General features: G+C 57.4%; 1 protein-coding gene across 4 annotated transcripts in view; it reads left to right on the forward strand.

Annotated features, from left to right (window-relative positions):
• Window positions 1-3,109: 3,109 nt before the first annotated feature.
• Window positions 3,110-15,436, forward strand: part of PLCG1 (phospholipase C gamma 1) — a 49,807-nt gene continuing 37,480 nt past the window's right edge. For all 4 annotated transcript variants that reach the window (XM_082325762.1, XM_082325764.1, XM_082325763.1 and 1 more), the window contains exon 1: window positions 3,110-3,354. In XM_082325762.1, the coding sequence (XP_082181888.1) occupies window positions 3,153-3,354 (202 nt within the window). In that variant the 5' untranslated portion in view covers window positions 3,110-3,152. The remainder of the gene's footprint in view (window positions 3,355-15,436) is intronic.

Below are 15,436 nucleotides of genomic sequence, written 5' to 3' on the forward strand. Positions count from 1 at the left end.
GGGGGGAGGCAGCCCTGCCGGCGGGCACGGCTTCGCCCAGCTCCTCGGTGAGCGCGCTGCACGCGGCAGGCACCGCGCCAGCATCCGCAGCGGCTCTGCGGCCCCAGGCGGGTCTGCTTTCCATCCCCGGCAAAAAAAACGCCTTGCGCTGCTCTGTGTCTGCTAACACCACCCCGGGGCGGGAGGTAGCTCAGCACCGCGTTCCCTGTGGGTTTTCCAGATCCTGCTCCCTGCAGGACCAGGGGAAGATCTTCCCCGACGGTGATTTTCTCAGCCCATGGGCTGGTTTCTCGTTTACCCACCCCAGGCAGCACAGAACAGACAGGAGCGAATAAATAACCCAGCGTGGTGCATCTCTCCTGGGGACTGCAAGATGCCGGGTACCGCTCGCTCGGGTGAGGCTCGGGCACCTCCTCTCAACACGCGGTCCCCGGGGCGGGAGAGGGACGCATCCGTTCCCAGACACTGGTGTCAGAGGGATGCTGGGCTGCGGGGACCCCCTGCACTCACCCCTGGGGTGGCCTCAGGGTTTTGTTTCCCTGGATTTTGCTCCCCAGCCCTTGAGCAAGGCCGGGGGCTGTCCTTAAGCCGGAGGTCACCTGGCTGTTGGCTGCTGCCTGTTCCTGGGTGGAGGATGCGGCTGCCCCCTGAATCCCGTGGGATGCGGGGGGATCAGTGCTCCATGCTTTGGGGGAAAACCCCTTCTCCCAGAGGTGTTTGCTAGGGGACACCCCTCCGCAGCCGTATGATGAACACAAGCCAGGGCATTTCTTCAAAATGTGTCTGACCCACTGCGGACCAAAGCCCCGGTAGGGTAGAGCGGGACAGGATAACAGGAATAGGATGGAAGTTGCTGCTGCCCTGAGGGGCCGGGGGCGATTGCCCGCAGCCTGGCGGGTACAGGAGCCGGGACCACCGAACGAGGCTGGCAAGCAGCAGACAGACAAAAGCGGTTCTGCATGCTGTCAAATTAAACTGTGAAATTCCTCGGCGTGCAGCATCGCGGACACGGAGAGTTAATGCAAGGCTAAAAAGTGATTAGTTAAACTCGGAGAAGAAAGAATATCCATCGTAGACACCGCATCGCAAACCACCGCCTCCATGCCCTGACCGCCCAGGGCTCCGGGGCCGGGGAGACGCTGCGATGGGTGCTCTCTGTCAGCGTGAACAGGCGGCATTTGGGAGTGAGGGAGTTACCTTTTTTGTTTCTTCGATGGCCACGCTCCCTTCTCAGGTTTTGCCCTCAAAAACAAGGGTGTGCCCGTAATGCTCAACTATTTTAAGACCACTGGGAGCCGGCTGCTTCCTGCCGGTCCCAAGCGAGGCCGTTAAACAAGCAAGGAGCGACTTTCCCGGCGGGAGCGGGGCAGAGGGTCCCGCGCCCATGGCTGCGGGCTCACCTGGCCGCCTCGGGGCTGCCGGCAGCTCTGCCTTAGCTGAGCGGGTCCCCAGCGTCCTGTCACCCCTTACCGTGCTCTCACACGCTGCTCGTTTTTATAAGGGCAGGTTTAGGTTCTTATCCCAGCGTGTTTGTCCTTGCCTGTCTTTTTAATGCCCAGGCGTTGGGTAGGACCCTAAACAACCATGGACCTTGTAGGGCGGCTTGTGTGTGTGCACACGTGCACGTATGTGCCTGCGCGTGTCCCTTTGGAGGCAGGCGGAGCAGCGAGACGGAGGGAGCTGCTCGCGTTTGGGGTGCACGCGGTGATGGGTGCCTCACTGGGCAAACGATGCCCCTTCCACACCCGCCCATGAGCTAGAGGGTGAGATATGGGCTGCTCAGCCGCACGCTGCCATGCCATGGGCCTGCAAACACACGTGCACACCTCTGCATATGTATGTGTGTCTATGTATTGTATCCATACACACATATACAAATATCTATACATTAATATATAGGGGTACATCCCCTCCAACCTCTCTCTGTGGGAAATCCCTGCTTGCACTGCTCTGCTGCAGCAGGGCCGTGCTCGCCCTTGGGCAGGCCAGCTCCTGGCCAGCGTCGCAGCAATGCACCCGCCACCGCGCCTCGGTGTTTGCACCGGACCCGGGACGCTGCCGTGCCCTGATGGGGAGGAGGGCACGGGGCGGCGGGGAGGAAGACCAGCAGCGCAGAAAGGGAAATTGCAGGCTTTAACCACATGAATGGAGCAAACCGCCCTGAAACGCTTCCCAATTCAACCGCTTATCCCCTCTCTAACCCCGCTTTTGTGTGGTCTCCCGCACGGGCCTGAGCGGGGCTGGAGAGCCTCCCGTGACCCCCAGCTCCCCACAGATCCCCTGGGGACGGGATGCCGCTGGCTGCCCTGCAAACCCCGTCCCGCTTCTCCGGCCGGCACGGGCCCAGCCGTGATTTACGGGGAGGAAGCTGTGGCAGCCGCAGGCCTGGCTGCAGTGAGGAGCCATGCCACGGTGCCAGTGGCAGCCAGGCAGAGGGGACTGTCCCCAGGGAAAGCCACCCCGCTTGGCCTGTCCCAGCGCAGCAGGGCTGGGGATGTCCCCGGGAGGGCAGGGAGAGGAGAGCGGCTCCCGGGGGCGGCTCCTGGCCCGGCCCGTGCCCTGCTCCTGCCCGTGTGCGCCCGCTCGCCCTGCACAGCCCCCGCGGTGGGCGCGAGGGCTGGTGGGGCAGTGGCGGGAGCCTCGGGGGGCCGAGCCCCGTGGCTGTGCACCGGGGGGCGGCCCATGGGCCGCAGGCACCCCTGGGACCCCACGTGTGCCACGCCACGGGGTGTGTTGCCCCCCCCCCAGAACCCCACGCAAAATGCGGGGTGCCAGGGCCCCATTTGCACCCCGTGCTGCGGGGAGCGCGGCACAGCGGGGAGCGCCGCGGGGAGCGCCGCGGGGTACAGCCCCCCCCGGGGCCGGCAGCAGCCCCCCCAGCGCTGCCACCCCGCGTCCCCGCCGCCGCCCAAACGCGGGGTGCGCGGCCCCGCGGGGCGGCCCCAGCCACGCAGCGCCGTCTCCCGCGCCCGTCCCACGCCGCGGGGCCGCGCTCCGCCCCTTCCCCTCCCCTCCTCCTTCCTCGCTCCTCCTCCTCCTCCTCCCCCGCCTCCCGCAGCCGGCGGCGGGCGGGCATGGGGCGCGGCGGGCGGCGCTGAGCGCGGCGGCGGCGGCGCTCCGGGCGCTCCCGCTCCCCTTTGTTCGCGGAGCTGATGGCGGCCGGGCCGGGCAGCGGTCCCGGGGCACCCAGCGAGGCGGAGGCAGCCCACCTCTGCCGCAGCCTGGAGGTGGGCACCGTCATGACCCTTTTTTATTCTAAAAAGTCGCAGCGACCCGAAAGGAAAACTTTCCAGGTGAAGCTGGAAACGCGGCAGGTCACCTGGAGCCGCGGCTCGGAGAAGATCGAGGGAGCCGGTGAGTGCGGGGAGCGGCCGGGAAAGCCGGGAGGGAAGGGGAGGAAAAGGGCTCCGGATCCCTCGGGGCGATGGGTGCGGGGCGGCCCCGGCCGGAGCGGTCCCGGGGGGCCGCTGTTCGCCGGCTGGGAAAGCGGCGTGAGGCTCGGTGGGGAGAAAGAAGGGGAAAAAAACCCAAAAAAGCCCCACCCGCAGCCTCTCTGTGCCCGGCGTCTCCCCGCGCAGCAGCCGGGGGTGGCGGGGAAGGTGGCGGGGAAGGTGCCCGGTGTCGCTGCCCGGGGCCGGCTGCGGCCGCACGGCCAGCGGCTGCGGCGGGGGATGCGCGGGCCGGGTACCGCCATGGCCGCCCCCGCCTCCCAACTTTCTGCATCCCTCTTCGGCGTCAAACTTGCCCTGGGATGAACGAGGTGCCTTTTCCCGGGCGGTACCTTGGCGAACAGCGCCTCAAAGCCATACGGAGCCTCAAAAGGAGGCAGGATTGGTTGGAGCCCTTTTGGGGTTGCATCTCGGAGCAACAGATGAGATGAAACGGAAAGGGCAAAAAGCAGAAAAACGAATCCAAAGTATTATAATGCAATTCCCTCCTGTCCCCTTCTCCCCTTTGCGCATCTGCCCCAGGAGGATGGCACGGGCTCAGGTGGAGCGCGGTCAGCGTAGAACCGGGTCCTGCAAACCCTGTTTGCAGCGGCGGCTGCAGTTACGGGCAGAGCAGCCCGCTGCCTTCGGTTTCCCGCGCGTGATGTGGACCTCTAGCACGAGGAGGGCAGGGGAAAAGATTCGTAAGAAATGTGAGTGTAAAACCACAAAGATGGGTGGGAAGGGGGAGAGAGCAGGGAGGCCCCGCACTGGGAAACTTTTAACCTCGGCGTTGGTTCCCTAGGTTACTGCTGTTTCTCTTAAATTACCTTTCCCGCCCCCACGCACGCCAGCGCGAGGACAGTGCCTCTGTTTGATGCTGGAGGCGAGGAAGAGGGGACGCGCACGAAGGCGATGTGACGTAAGTCCTGGCGCTGGCCTTGGCGCGGCGGCGCGTTAGCGCTGGCCTTCCCCGCGTTGAGGGATGCGACTGGGGCGCAGCGAGGCCCTGGAGGGGTTGTCGTCTCTCCTGGCAGGTGCTGCTGGCCCAGGGTGGAAAGGTTGGATGCTGTTAGTATCGCCAGGGGGCTCAGGTGAAGAAAGGAGGTGGAGATGACGCTCACGTCTCTATGGCAGGACCACAAAATGCTGGTGCTTCCAGTCTGGGGCTTTGGTTTGCCTTGAGACCCTTGGAGTCCTCTAGCTTTTGCCCAGCAGCGTCCCCAGGCAGATCTGGAAGGAGCCTTGGGCTCCGTTAGCATCACCGGGACGTGAAGCTCCCCCGTACTTTTAAGAGTGGGCTCTAGGAGCTTTGAGGCAGTGGGAGAGAGTGCGGCGCTCCGTTGGCTCTGGGTTTAAGTTGCTCTTAAACTAAGGCAAAGCACCCGTTTGTTTTGCTGGCGAGGCACAGGTTTCTGGCAGCGCCTACAGACCCCGTGGGTCCGTGGCCCGTGGTGGGACAGAGGTCCCCACCGATGTCTGCGTGGGCGATTGTTCCTGTGGGCAGACCTAAGCCCGTGCTGCGGTCCGTGTAAGGCTGGCACCTTAACTTCAGGGAAATATAGAGAACTTTAACTTCTGTTCCAAAACTGTGGTGGTTGGCGGGATGATAATGTCGTGGCTGCGAGGACTTCTTGTGCTGTGCAGACAGCCAAGAGCAGAGCAGTAAAAGCAGAGAGCGTGTCCCAGGGACCGAGATGATCAAATTAAAAAAAATAATAAAATCCACAGGTTTCTAGCAAAAGAAAAGCAAGAGTTGGGGAACATGGGACAGCCAGTTCCCTCGTGTTCCTTTAAATGTCACAGTGGAAAATTACTTGGGGCTCCTCTGCGGCGCCGCAGGTGAGTTGGCTGGCTGGTAGCCATGGGCTCTGGGCTCCCCAGCATGTGCCTCCCAACGCGCGTGGTGTTCCTGCGGTGCGTGCAGCCCTCCAGGGAGGCAAGGTGGGCCATGCTGGAGAGAGAGGACGTGAGCCCAAAGAGCCACCATCTCTTCAGCCCCGTCTCTCTGATGCCAGATGCTTTCCCCATGGCCTCCTCTCTGCACCTGAGCATCTCACCCTGTCCTCAGTCCCCTCCTCTGGTGTCACCCAGCACCCTGAGCAGCACCCGTCCTCTCACCCTTCTTCCTTCGCAGGGCTGAGAAGTAGAGCTTTGCTTTAACGCTTCCTGGACAGAAGCGTGGGAGCTCCAGGTGGAAATATCAGTTTGTGTACACAAATAGTGACTGTGTATCTAGGCAGGCGAGGCAAAGCCACGCGATCAATGGCCAGCAACACTAGGTTGTTGGCCAACTTCCCTATTTTTATCTGGATGTGCTTTCTGGGTGGAAAAAGGATGCCTAGGAAAACCCAGGTGTGTAACAGCTCTGCTTCACGTGGCAAATACACTGATGTATTCCCCTCATGGCTCATCCACCCCTTGAAGACCAGCATTTTCTGGCACAGCATTCACATGGCCGGGGTGGGAACCAGAGAGGGAAGTGATCTGGAGTCAAGCGAATCACTTCCAGTGCGGGGCAGTTTTAACCATGAGCAATGACTGACCCAGCTCTCCCCATGAAGACAAGCCATGCTGGCGTGGGGAGCAGGAGACTGGGGCTGGCAGGAAGACTGGGGTTTGCTTTTCATGGCGGTACTGGTTTGCCCCTAACTTGCAATGTGAGCGAGGCCACGAGCAGAGGAGAGCAGCCAGCTCTCAGGAGGTGAGATGTTCCTTCACGCGGAACAGCATCTCCACCAGACAATGTCTGGGGGTCTGCAGGTCAAAGGCTGCTCTGTTCATGGGTTGGTAGCGAATGTTCTTGTGTTTCTTGAGGTATGGAGACCAGCAAGGAGCTTCAGAACCCCCTGGACACAAGTTAGTTGTCTAAGTAGGAATGATCCTGGGTTTTTATCCATTTCAGAACCGGTGAGTATCCACGGTATATCACATATGGAGATCTCGGACTCAGGGCACGTCTGTGTAGATGGCCATGTCTTGGAGAGGTATCTGTCTCCATGAACACCCAGCATGGAGGATCTGCGCTCCTTTCTCTGCACCTGGTGGGTTTTGCAGAAACGAGATGCGTACTTGTCCCAAGGAGGGGTGGGCAGTGCTGGGGGACCTGGCTCCATCACTGACCCTGTTGGGAAGAGCACAGCCCCCATGGCTGCAGCTCGGGAAGCCTCCTGCTGCGCAGTAGGCAGTGCACGAGAGGACAGAGGGTCAGTTGGCTCATCCCCAGGTGGCCTCAGGCACGTGGGCTAAAGTCGTGGTGTGCCAGCAGGAGAGCGCTTCTGGGCGCAGTCACAGCCATCGTTCCTTGGCGTGGTGCCGCTCGTTTCAGAGCTTCGACATCACTGTGGGTGGTGTGGTGGAACTGCTGCCTCCCCAGGATCTGTGGGTGCTTGTCTGTCAGTACTTCTGAACTCTTCTGAACTCTGGGTGGTTGCAATAGTCAACCAGTTGTTTGCCTTCAGCTTCATGAAGAGCTACGTTTTGGTGGTGCTTGGCTTTCTGGTGCATGCTGACCTGGAGCTTACAGGGGAGCAGAGCCTGAGCAGGCTTCAGGTCACCCCACCGCTGGAGAGGAGCACGCCTGGAAGAACGTCCAGGGAAACCCCCATCCTCCGTGCCTTTGATGCCCCAGCAGCGGTGTGCTGTCGGTCTGAGAGCTTCTCGCTGACCGAACGGGTGTGTGGCTGCCAGCTCCACTGGCCGTGCTGCTTGTACTCGGAGGTGCTGGGACATCTTTTGTTTCAAGTTACTTACTGAAGCGAGCGGGATCTGAGCTGGCCTCTGGAAGGAGCTTTTGGCACATAAAGACAAAGCCCTTAGTGTTGAACAGCATCTCTCAACAGCGGTGAGGTTGGACCGGAGGGATGCTGACCAGGGAGTAGCTTGCGTTTGATGGGTTGGGTGGCATCACCACACACGCTATAGATGTCCAGGCAACCAGCCAGCCTTGCTGGCCACCATCAAACTGCCCAGCCTTGCCTTCCTGCTGCCCCCGAGCTGAGAGGTGTTGGGGTCGTGGTACCCTGGTGCTGAGAGGAGGGGAGAGCTGTGACAGCCCTCTTCTTCGTCCCCGTGCTTTGTGACCCTTGTGTAGCGCTTTGTGAGCGTTGCATAAAGAGTGACCTTGTGTGTTAATTGCCAGCGCGCGTGCCCCCCACTCCTCCCCGCCGTGAGCAGCTCTGACTCAGCCGCGGGCAGAGCAGGGGCTCCAGCCAGCTGCGCTCCCCGATGAAGAACCTCTTCTGTTGGAAAGGACCCATCTCCTGCTCTTCGTTAAGCTCTTCAGCTCGCTCCAGAGCGCTGTGGCTCTCCATGAGCAGAATCAGCTGAGGAATGGGGAGGAGGGGGCAAACTTATCTGTGCGGGAAGCCTTTTGCTTTGAAAAGTGGTTGCCTCCTTCTCCTGTACTTTTTCAAAATTCAAACTGTGCAAAATGCAATCCTGGTTTGTGCAAAAAAAAGTCATTTTTTTCAATTAATATTTGTTTTTATCCAAAAGGGTTTCAGCCAGCTCTAATTACCAATGCATTGCTTTCTTGCTCATCAACTCTGCAGAGGGCCTGGCTGTTATGATGGGAAGAGCTCTAATAATTTTCTGTTCTTTTTGTTAATCACCCAAAGCGAAGTAGAGCTAATCCCTCAAGTCCGTTGTCTTTTATGCATTTTTTTTTAAACTTCCTGTGTTACATAATTCTCTTTTTAATATAAAAGGGTTTTGCATTCATAACTTCACATGCTGGGGGGTTATAGGCCAGCTTCTAATTGATCTGTTTGCCTTGAAACACGTCAGAAAATTCAGAGAGTTTGCTCAGAGAGCGAGCTGAAAATTTGGAGCAGATGTTTGGTTTATGGGGGGGGAAAACCACCTCGAAAAAACCCTGGTTGCATTCTTGCTTTTAGTGAAATGAGTTCAGTCCCGTGGAGGTGGAGAAAAGCCGTCGCCTGTGTAAAAGAAAAGGCAGGAACTGTAAAATGTTAATACAAAGTGACTCTGAAGGGTGGCTCATACCCACCTCTTCCTTTCCAGCTATCTGCCTCTTTCGTTAGTCCACAGAGGCAGAGGGGTTTTTTTTCCTTTTTTTTGAGGCCATCTGAATAAGCTGAGGGGCTTGGAGCTCTTGAGATGCGAGCGAGCCAGAAATGGCTTTCAAGGATAAACAAGCTTCAGTGTCGGATCCTCTCGGGGTGCAGGATGGCTCCTGCCCCGGCGGGTGCCCCTCCGGCTCCGCCACCCCCCGGCCGCAGGATGCGACCCCTCGCAGGGGCAGGGGCTGGGAGGAGGGGAGCTCGCTCCCGCGGCGCCTCGAGCAGGGCGTGCAGAAATGGCTGGTGTGGGAAGGTGGGAGCGTGGCTTGTGACCATCGTAATGGTTAAAGCTTCCCCTGCTGAAGCTCTGCTCTGGGAGTTTCTTCAGTGAAGGGTTTTTTTTGGTTTTTTTTTTTTTTTTTTTTTTTTTTGTCGTTACCCGTCCCCTTCCTGCTTACTAGGGTATTTGTGTTAAACTGGGGAGAGCGAATGGGGTCTGCTCTGCCTTCACCTCCAAACTGAAATAGCCTCTTTCCCTCGCTTTACATCCCTTTGTCATCTCCTTTCCCTTCTTGGTGGCGTCTTGCAGGAGGAACAGGTTAGAAGACCCCTACTTATGCAGTAGTAAGACACGTCATGTATTACCTCCTCCCTTGGCATCTCAAAAGCTTCTCTGCAACCTAGAGGGCAGCTAGAGGTTAGCTGGCTGGGAGACCTGTGCTCCGCTCTGGTACCTGCACCCACGTTGTCTGTCCGTCCATCTGGTTCCTTCATTTGCCAGTCAGCCATGTGGAAGGTATTGGCTTATGGGTTTTAAGCTCACTAATTAAAACGTGCTGGAGAGGTTTTGCATAGGACTGATTACTTCTCAACTACGCCGAGGGCCTGAGCGCTCCAGGTTTTTCGGGGCAGAAGCGATGCAGCTTGGCTTTCTCCCTGCCTGCAGGCAGCCGCGTTGGCTGGACACCATCTGTGGTGAGAGGAGCATCTGAGTAAGCTGGATGTGAACATCTGGCTTTGCAGAAGAGCACCTCGCGTGCTCGGTGCCGTCACCTCCCATCTCTGGGAGTTTTGTCGTTGGATTTCATACAGGACTTCTAACGTGCCCCATCTCGGTGCTGAGCCAGCAGTCGCCCAACCCAATCTGTGATCTTTTTACTGCTCTTTGTTTTAGCTCCCTTGCCTGCACAGTGGGGGTAGTCATTCTTATCGGCAAACCGTTTGCTCAGCTCCATTATCTAATCACGGTAGTGTGCATTGCGAACATCCCGAAGACATGCTGGCTGTTAGCGATGCCCATCGCCCGTCCCTGCGCGAGCAGGCGTGTGACCTTCTGCATATCTTGCAGATTGCAGATGGAGAAGAGGCTTGCCTGCAGTCTCAGCGGGAGTCTTGGGGGGAGTCGGTGCTAAAGTCCCCGGCCCTGAACAGTGCTAAGGTCCCCGTCCCCAAGCGTTGCGTGTGGTAGAGCAGGCTTGACCACCGAGTTGCCCCAGGGGTGCAGCCTTCATTTAATTTTTTGTGATCCTGGGAACTTGGGCACTGCTCTTTGGGGGACCTTCCCCTCCAGAGAGTGCTGGGACTGTTGTGTCCCTCGGGAAGTGACCCAAGTGACACCGCTGCACCGTGATGGGCAGTCTGGCCGGGATGTAAAACTTGCCAACACTTGGGATGGAGCAGGAGCTCTGTGAGTACAAGCGCTCAGTTGAGACTGCCTTACAGTTTTGGCTACATCACCCAAGTTTCTGCTTGTGTCCTGCCCTGATCAACTGCAGCAGCTCAGCCCGTGGATGGTAACTTCTGAAGCTGCTGGAAGTGGAGCACGTTTGATTGTGTGTCCATCTCCTCTGTCTCTGCCAAAGTGGGATCCCACTGGGATCGGCGTTGCAAAGGGTTTGTGCTGAGCGTCTCATCCAGGCCATGAAACTGGCTGGCAGGAGCTGTGAGACTTCTTCCAGATCAGCCCACCATTGAGCGTGGGGATTGCCCGTCCTGCATGGCTGCAGAAATACAGCAGGACCACACAGTTGGTGGGCTGTAGTTCGTTAGATGAAGGGGCCACCAGCGATAGTCTCTGCTTAATGACAGGTCAACCAAAAGCTGGGCTGGTGGTTTGGGTTCAGAGGTGTGTGACAGTGCTTCTCGGAGCCGGGTGGCCTGGCTGGGGCTGCAGCGAGCCCCTTGTGCTGCGCCCTCGTTCCTGAACTGGTGCAGGTTCGGCCGGACCTGGTGTAAAGCGCAGGATGAAGGAGGGGTGCGGGGAGTCCAGGAAGAGCTTGCAGCATGTGGTGAGGAGGTGTGGGGCTTCGATCGCAAAAACCCCGTGCAGCTCGGAGTTTAAACCATCGACTGAACCTTGTTATACAATTAAAGGAAATGTCTGAAGTCAGTGGAGAAGACTCTTTTTCTTTTCTAGTGTGCTCTGAGGTTTAAGGGCAGTAGAAATCAGAAACTGGTGGAGCTTAAATTTTGAAGTCCTTACAATGCTTTTGAAAAGTTATCCCCCGCATCCTCCCTTCTTCCCCTCGGCCAGACAAGCTTGGAGAGTGGATGGTGGAAGATGATGCTGAAATAAAGCAACTGGAAGGATACCTGTCTAGAGAAGGATAAAAGAAGAACGGTTTGTGTGTTCAACAGATGCCTGCAGCTGTACAGAGAAAATGATTTGGTATCTGACAGCCAGGGATGCTCACAGAAACCTGCGACCGTCCCAGCGAACACGTACCTGCGCGGCTTGTCGGCTCACTTGGTCGCGGTGCTTGCTGCTGCTGGCTCTCTCCTGCCAGTATCGCCTATGAGATCGGTTTAAGATCGAGCACATCCTCTGCGCAGTGACTGTATCCTGCCGTGCACGGGGGCGGGGGGGTGATCTCATGGCTTTTCCTCCGCTCCGATGTCCCTGCTCATCTGTTCCGTCGAGCGTGGTTTCTCTGCCGGAGGTGTTACATCAGGCAGCGGCGGCAGGGTGTCTCCCAGACCGGCGAGAGCCCTCGGGAGGGGGACACGGTGACAACGGCTGTTCCCAAAGGGACTCTGCAGTGCTGCGGAAAGCTTTCCTTTGAAACAGTTTTAATCTTTAAGTTTTGAGGATATTCATGTTGCACAAAGAGCTGTTTTACATGGAAAAAGCTTTTTGACACTGATTCAAATGAGAAACTTCCTCATTTCTGAGAATTTTCTGCCTTTCTGAAGATCCCCCAGCACTTGGAGCTGCAGGCAGGGCTGTCTGCTTCTGCCTGACGGCTGTGCTGGGCCCATCCCTCCAGTCCCAGCTCTCCTTATCTCTGGGCACCTTGCTGCCTCTTTATATATCCCCATCACATATCAAACACCTTGATATATCAGGCGGTGGGAGGACACATGATTGTGGAGCACCCAAAAAGCCAAGGGCTGGTGTCTCTAGCAGAAGCTGGCAACTCAAAATCTGTAGAAGTCGGCAGAGCTTTACGACGCTGACAGCCCGTACTCTGGAAGTCTCTGTGATTTTTTTCAAACTGCTTTTCAGCTCCATCTCTGCTGCCTGTGTGGTCTGGTGGCTCTTCAGCTCCATTTGGACCTGGGGGTCCTGAACTGGGCTGGCTGGAGAGCCGTGGAAAGCCTTCCAGAGTCTGGAACGGACTTCTCTCTCCCTTGCTTTCCTCTGTGGCTCCTGCCTTCTGTTTGCAGACACTTGTGGTTATGAGGTTTTGGTCAATCGTGTCTTCTCGTGCTGTTAATACGGTGCCCCAATGCACGCCTGCCTGCCCGCAGGCAGGCAAACCCACATCGTTGTTTTAAAATTGTCCCGGCAAAGGTCGTGGTCCAGCATGTGAGCTTCCATGAACGGGATGCTTTGCTGAGCTGACTTCATCCGCTGGCCTTGAGGGTGAAATGGCTAACAGCCACGGCAGAAGGGGCAGGACTGTGCCTTACGGGTTGTTTTTTCTCCCTAACCCATTACAAACTCATTTATTTTCTTTTTTTTGGAATGTGACTTCTTTTTTCTGCCTTGACACATGAAATCATCATGCCCAGAGCTATGCTGCCTCGTGTTTGCAGCTCAGCCTCTCTGCTCACCACTGGCCTTTACCTGTACGAGGGTGCGTGCGAGACTGCTGCGTTCCCGCAGATGTGGTCGCTGCTGCCTCCCCCACTTGGGGGAGCGACCCATGGGGTAAATTGTCCTCAGGGACCGAGGTTGCCTCGGGTTGTCTTTCCCCTCTAGCTTCCAAACCCATCACCCAGGAGCTGGATGCTGTGGTCCATCCCGCTGTGCTGCTGGCATCATGGTGCCTGGAGGGATGGGTGCGGGAGGGCTACCACGCTCTCGGTGGCACACAGCGATGCTATGGCTGCTCCGCTGCCTCCTGACACCGTGAGCTGCTCCAATGTGGCAGTGTCCTGCTCTCCATCTCTGCTGGAGCTCCCCCGATTCACTCTGTGGTGTGTCTTGCTCCTCTTCTCCCAGGCTTGCGCTGTGCAGGGCCCCATCCTGCTCCATTTGAGCATCTATCCGTGCTAGGGCCAGACCGGCCAGGGTTGGAAATCGTTGTCACCGAGAGGGGATGTCAAGGAAGGCTGTCGCGGCAGGCTGCGCCCCGCGGGGACGCTGGGTAGAGCAGCTGCTTGAGAGTCTTTTTCCTGTTTACTTGCTCCCAGAAGTGCCGGGTGATGTGGTGATTAAAGGACATCCCTCCTGCGTGTGCCGGCTGCGTCCTTCATCCCTCCTCCTCACCTTCTCTGGGGGTGTCTGCACGTGCGGTCCCCAGTCCGTAAGCCAGGCCAGGTAACAGGGATGGCTGCAGGCAGGGGCTCAGCCGCGTTGGGAGCACGGGATGTCCAAGAGGACTTTAACCCCCTTGGCACCCTGCCCTGTAAGCCCTATAAATCTGTGCCCCATAAATCTGCTTTCCAGCTGGCGGAGAGGTGGGGTGGGGGCTCGCTCGGTTTGTTTGCTGAGCGTTTGGACTCTGCTTGACATGGTCCTTCTCAGCGCGAGTGAAGGGCAGGCTCTCATGCTCCTGGGCTGCATCAGAGCAGAAGCAGAGCCTGCTGCCTCATTTCTCTGAGCTGCCGTGCTCAGGTACCTCTGCCAGTGCCTGTCCCACCGGTGTCACTCATCCGCCTCTGGTTCCTCTGGCCGGGATCCCAGCGTACTTTGGATACTCCCCTCTCCTTCAAGCCTGCAGTCCTTGTCCTGCTAATCCTTGCCAGCTCACAGCCCTCCTCAACTTCAGAGGACCAAAAAGCTGTCCCAGGTCCCAGAGCAGACCCCGAGTGGTGCCAGGCTCCCCAGGCTTGCTGGGCAGCGGGGAGTTGGCTCTGCTGGGACACAACGGGCTTTACATCCCAGCAAAACAGCAGAAAATGTTTTATCTTTTTTTTTTTTTTCCCCTCTTCGGTGTCTCATATGTCACTTAATGCCTTGTGTCAGCCTGTTCTCAAGGTCTTGCTGCTGGTTGGAGTATGTTCCCCGTAATCCCCAGCAGCTCAGGCTCTGGGGCATGTTATGAAAAGGCCTAGAGGTGAGGGTGTGAAATTTTGGAGCATTGGCACATTGGGTTTAGTATGAACCATGGAGCAGGTCAGTGTGCAAGCAGTTGGAGGTTCTGAGGACCAAATAAATCCCAGGTGAGGTCATTAAGAAAAAAACAAACCCAAGTGGTAGAGGAGCCTGGTGTGAAGACCATCACCAAGAGCTCCTGCTTCTCCCACGTAAACTGAAGATAATGTCTCCTGCTAGGGTGGTGTGTGGCTTAGGTAATATCTGCTCAGTGCCTGGAGATCTTCAGTTGGATGGTGCTGTAAGAAGATGCTATTGACTGGTTATCAACCATACTCTTGCCTTGGCAATGGAAGGTGAAGCTAGCACCATCAGTGGTCCCATCATGGTTAGTGCAGATAGAGCAAAACTGGTGAAAAGGGAAGAGGAGATTAATTTTTTCCATTTTTAACCACTTTGGGACAAAGCAGGTTTGATTTCACCAGCAGCTGCTCTGGTAACTCTGCCTCTTTCTCTGGTTTACGGTGCGGTGGGAGGCAGGGACTTGCACGGAGAGTCCGAGGAGGAGGTGACACGAGGAGATGCCTCAGCTACTCCCTGCATTATCGGTGGAGACGGTACGGCCCTCTGGGGCCTCTCCCACAGATAATGGCACACAGGGAGATCTAGGGGAGGGCACACATCTGGAAATCACATCTGTGCTTCAGTGAATACTCAGTTCTTGCTGTCTCAAAACAGCTTTTGAGTTGAGCGTGGGGGGGCCAGAGGTCAGGCTGTTCTGGTGACCTCAAATGGCTCAGCAGCAGATGGGATCTTTATCCTATTCGTCTCTTCCCAGCTTTACCCTGACACTGAAGAGCTCAAGCCCTGGCAGGGACAGGAACAAGCCGTCTCCCTGCTGCCCATTGAATGTCCTGGCCAGCAGTCATCTTTGCTGTTAAATCACTGTCGCGGAAACTTGACTGCATTGACTGGTGGGATGGATGAACACTGAGTCGTGGCATCTGAACATTCCTGGCATTTGCTGCCAGTGTGACAAATCTTTTCTGTCCTTCAGTTGTCACTCCTCACCTTTGTGCCCTGTCCTGGGGACAGTGTGTGGTCACTCTTGTCGCCATTTGCTTTGTGGCGGGGCATCACTCCCCAGGCATGAAAGAGTCAAGAAGGCACCTATGTTGGGTGCAAAAACCCCCAAAGAGCTCCAAGGAGAGCTTGCTGCTGTTGGACACCCAGGTCCCCAGGTCCACCTCTGCCAGGGCTTCCTCGTTGGCCCTGCCAAGCTCCCGGCTGTTATGCTGTGAGCTGGTGAGCTGTGCCTTTGACTGCCTTGTGCACTCAGGAACTGCCGGATTGCCATGTCTGCCCTTCTTTGCTGCTTGTTTTTTTGCCAGTCTGCTTGGTCCCATGCCCTTCCCCTCCCAGGCAGCACTGGCAGTGGGTAGGAGTCCTCCAGCTGGCTGAGAGTCTGGGGACATCGGCGACCCTGTAAGCTCAAGGAGAGG

The sequence above is a fragment of the Platalea leucorodia genome (genome assembly GCF_965183815.1).
Source record: "Platalea leucorodia genome assembly, chromosome: 13".
NCBI lineage: Eukaryota > Metazoa > Chordata > Aves > Pelecaniformes > Threskiornithidae > Platalea > Platalea leucorodia.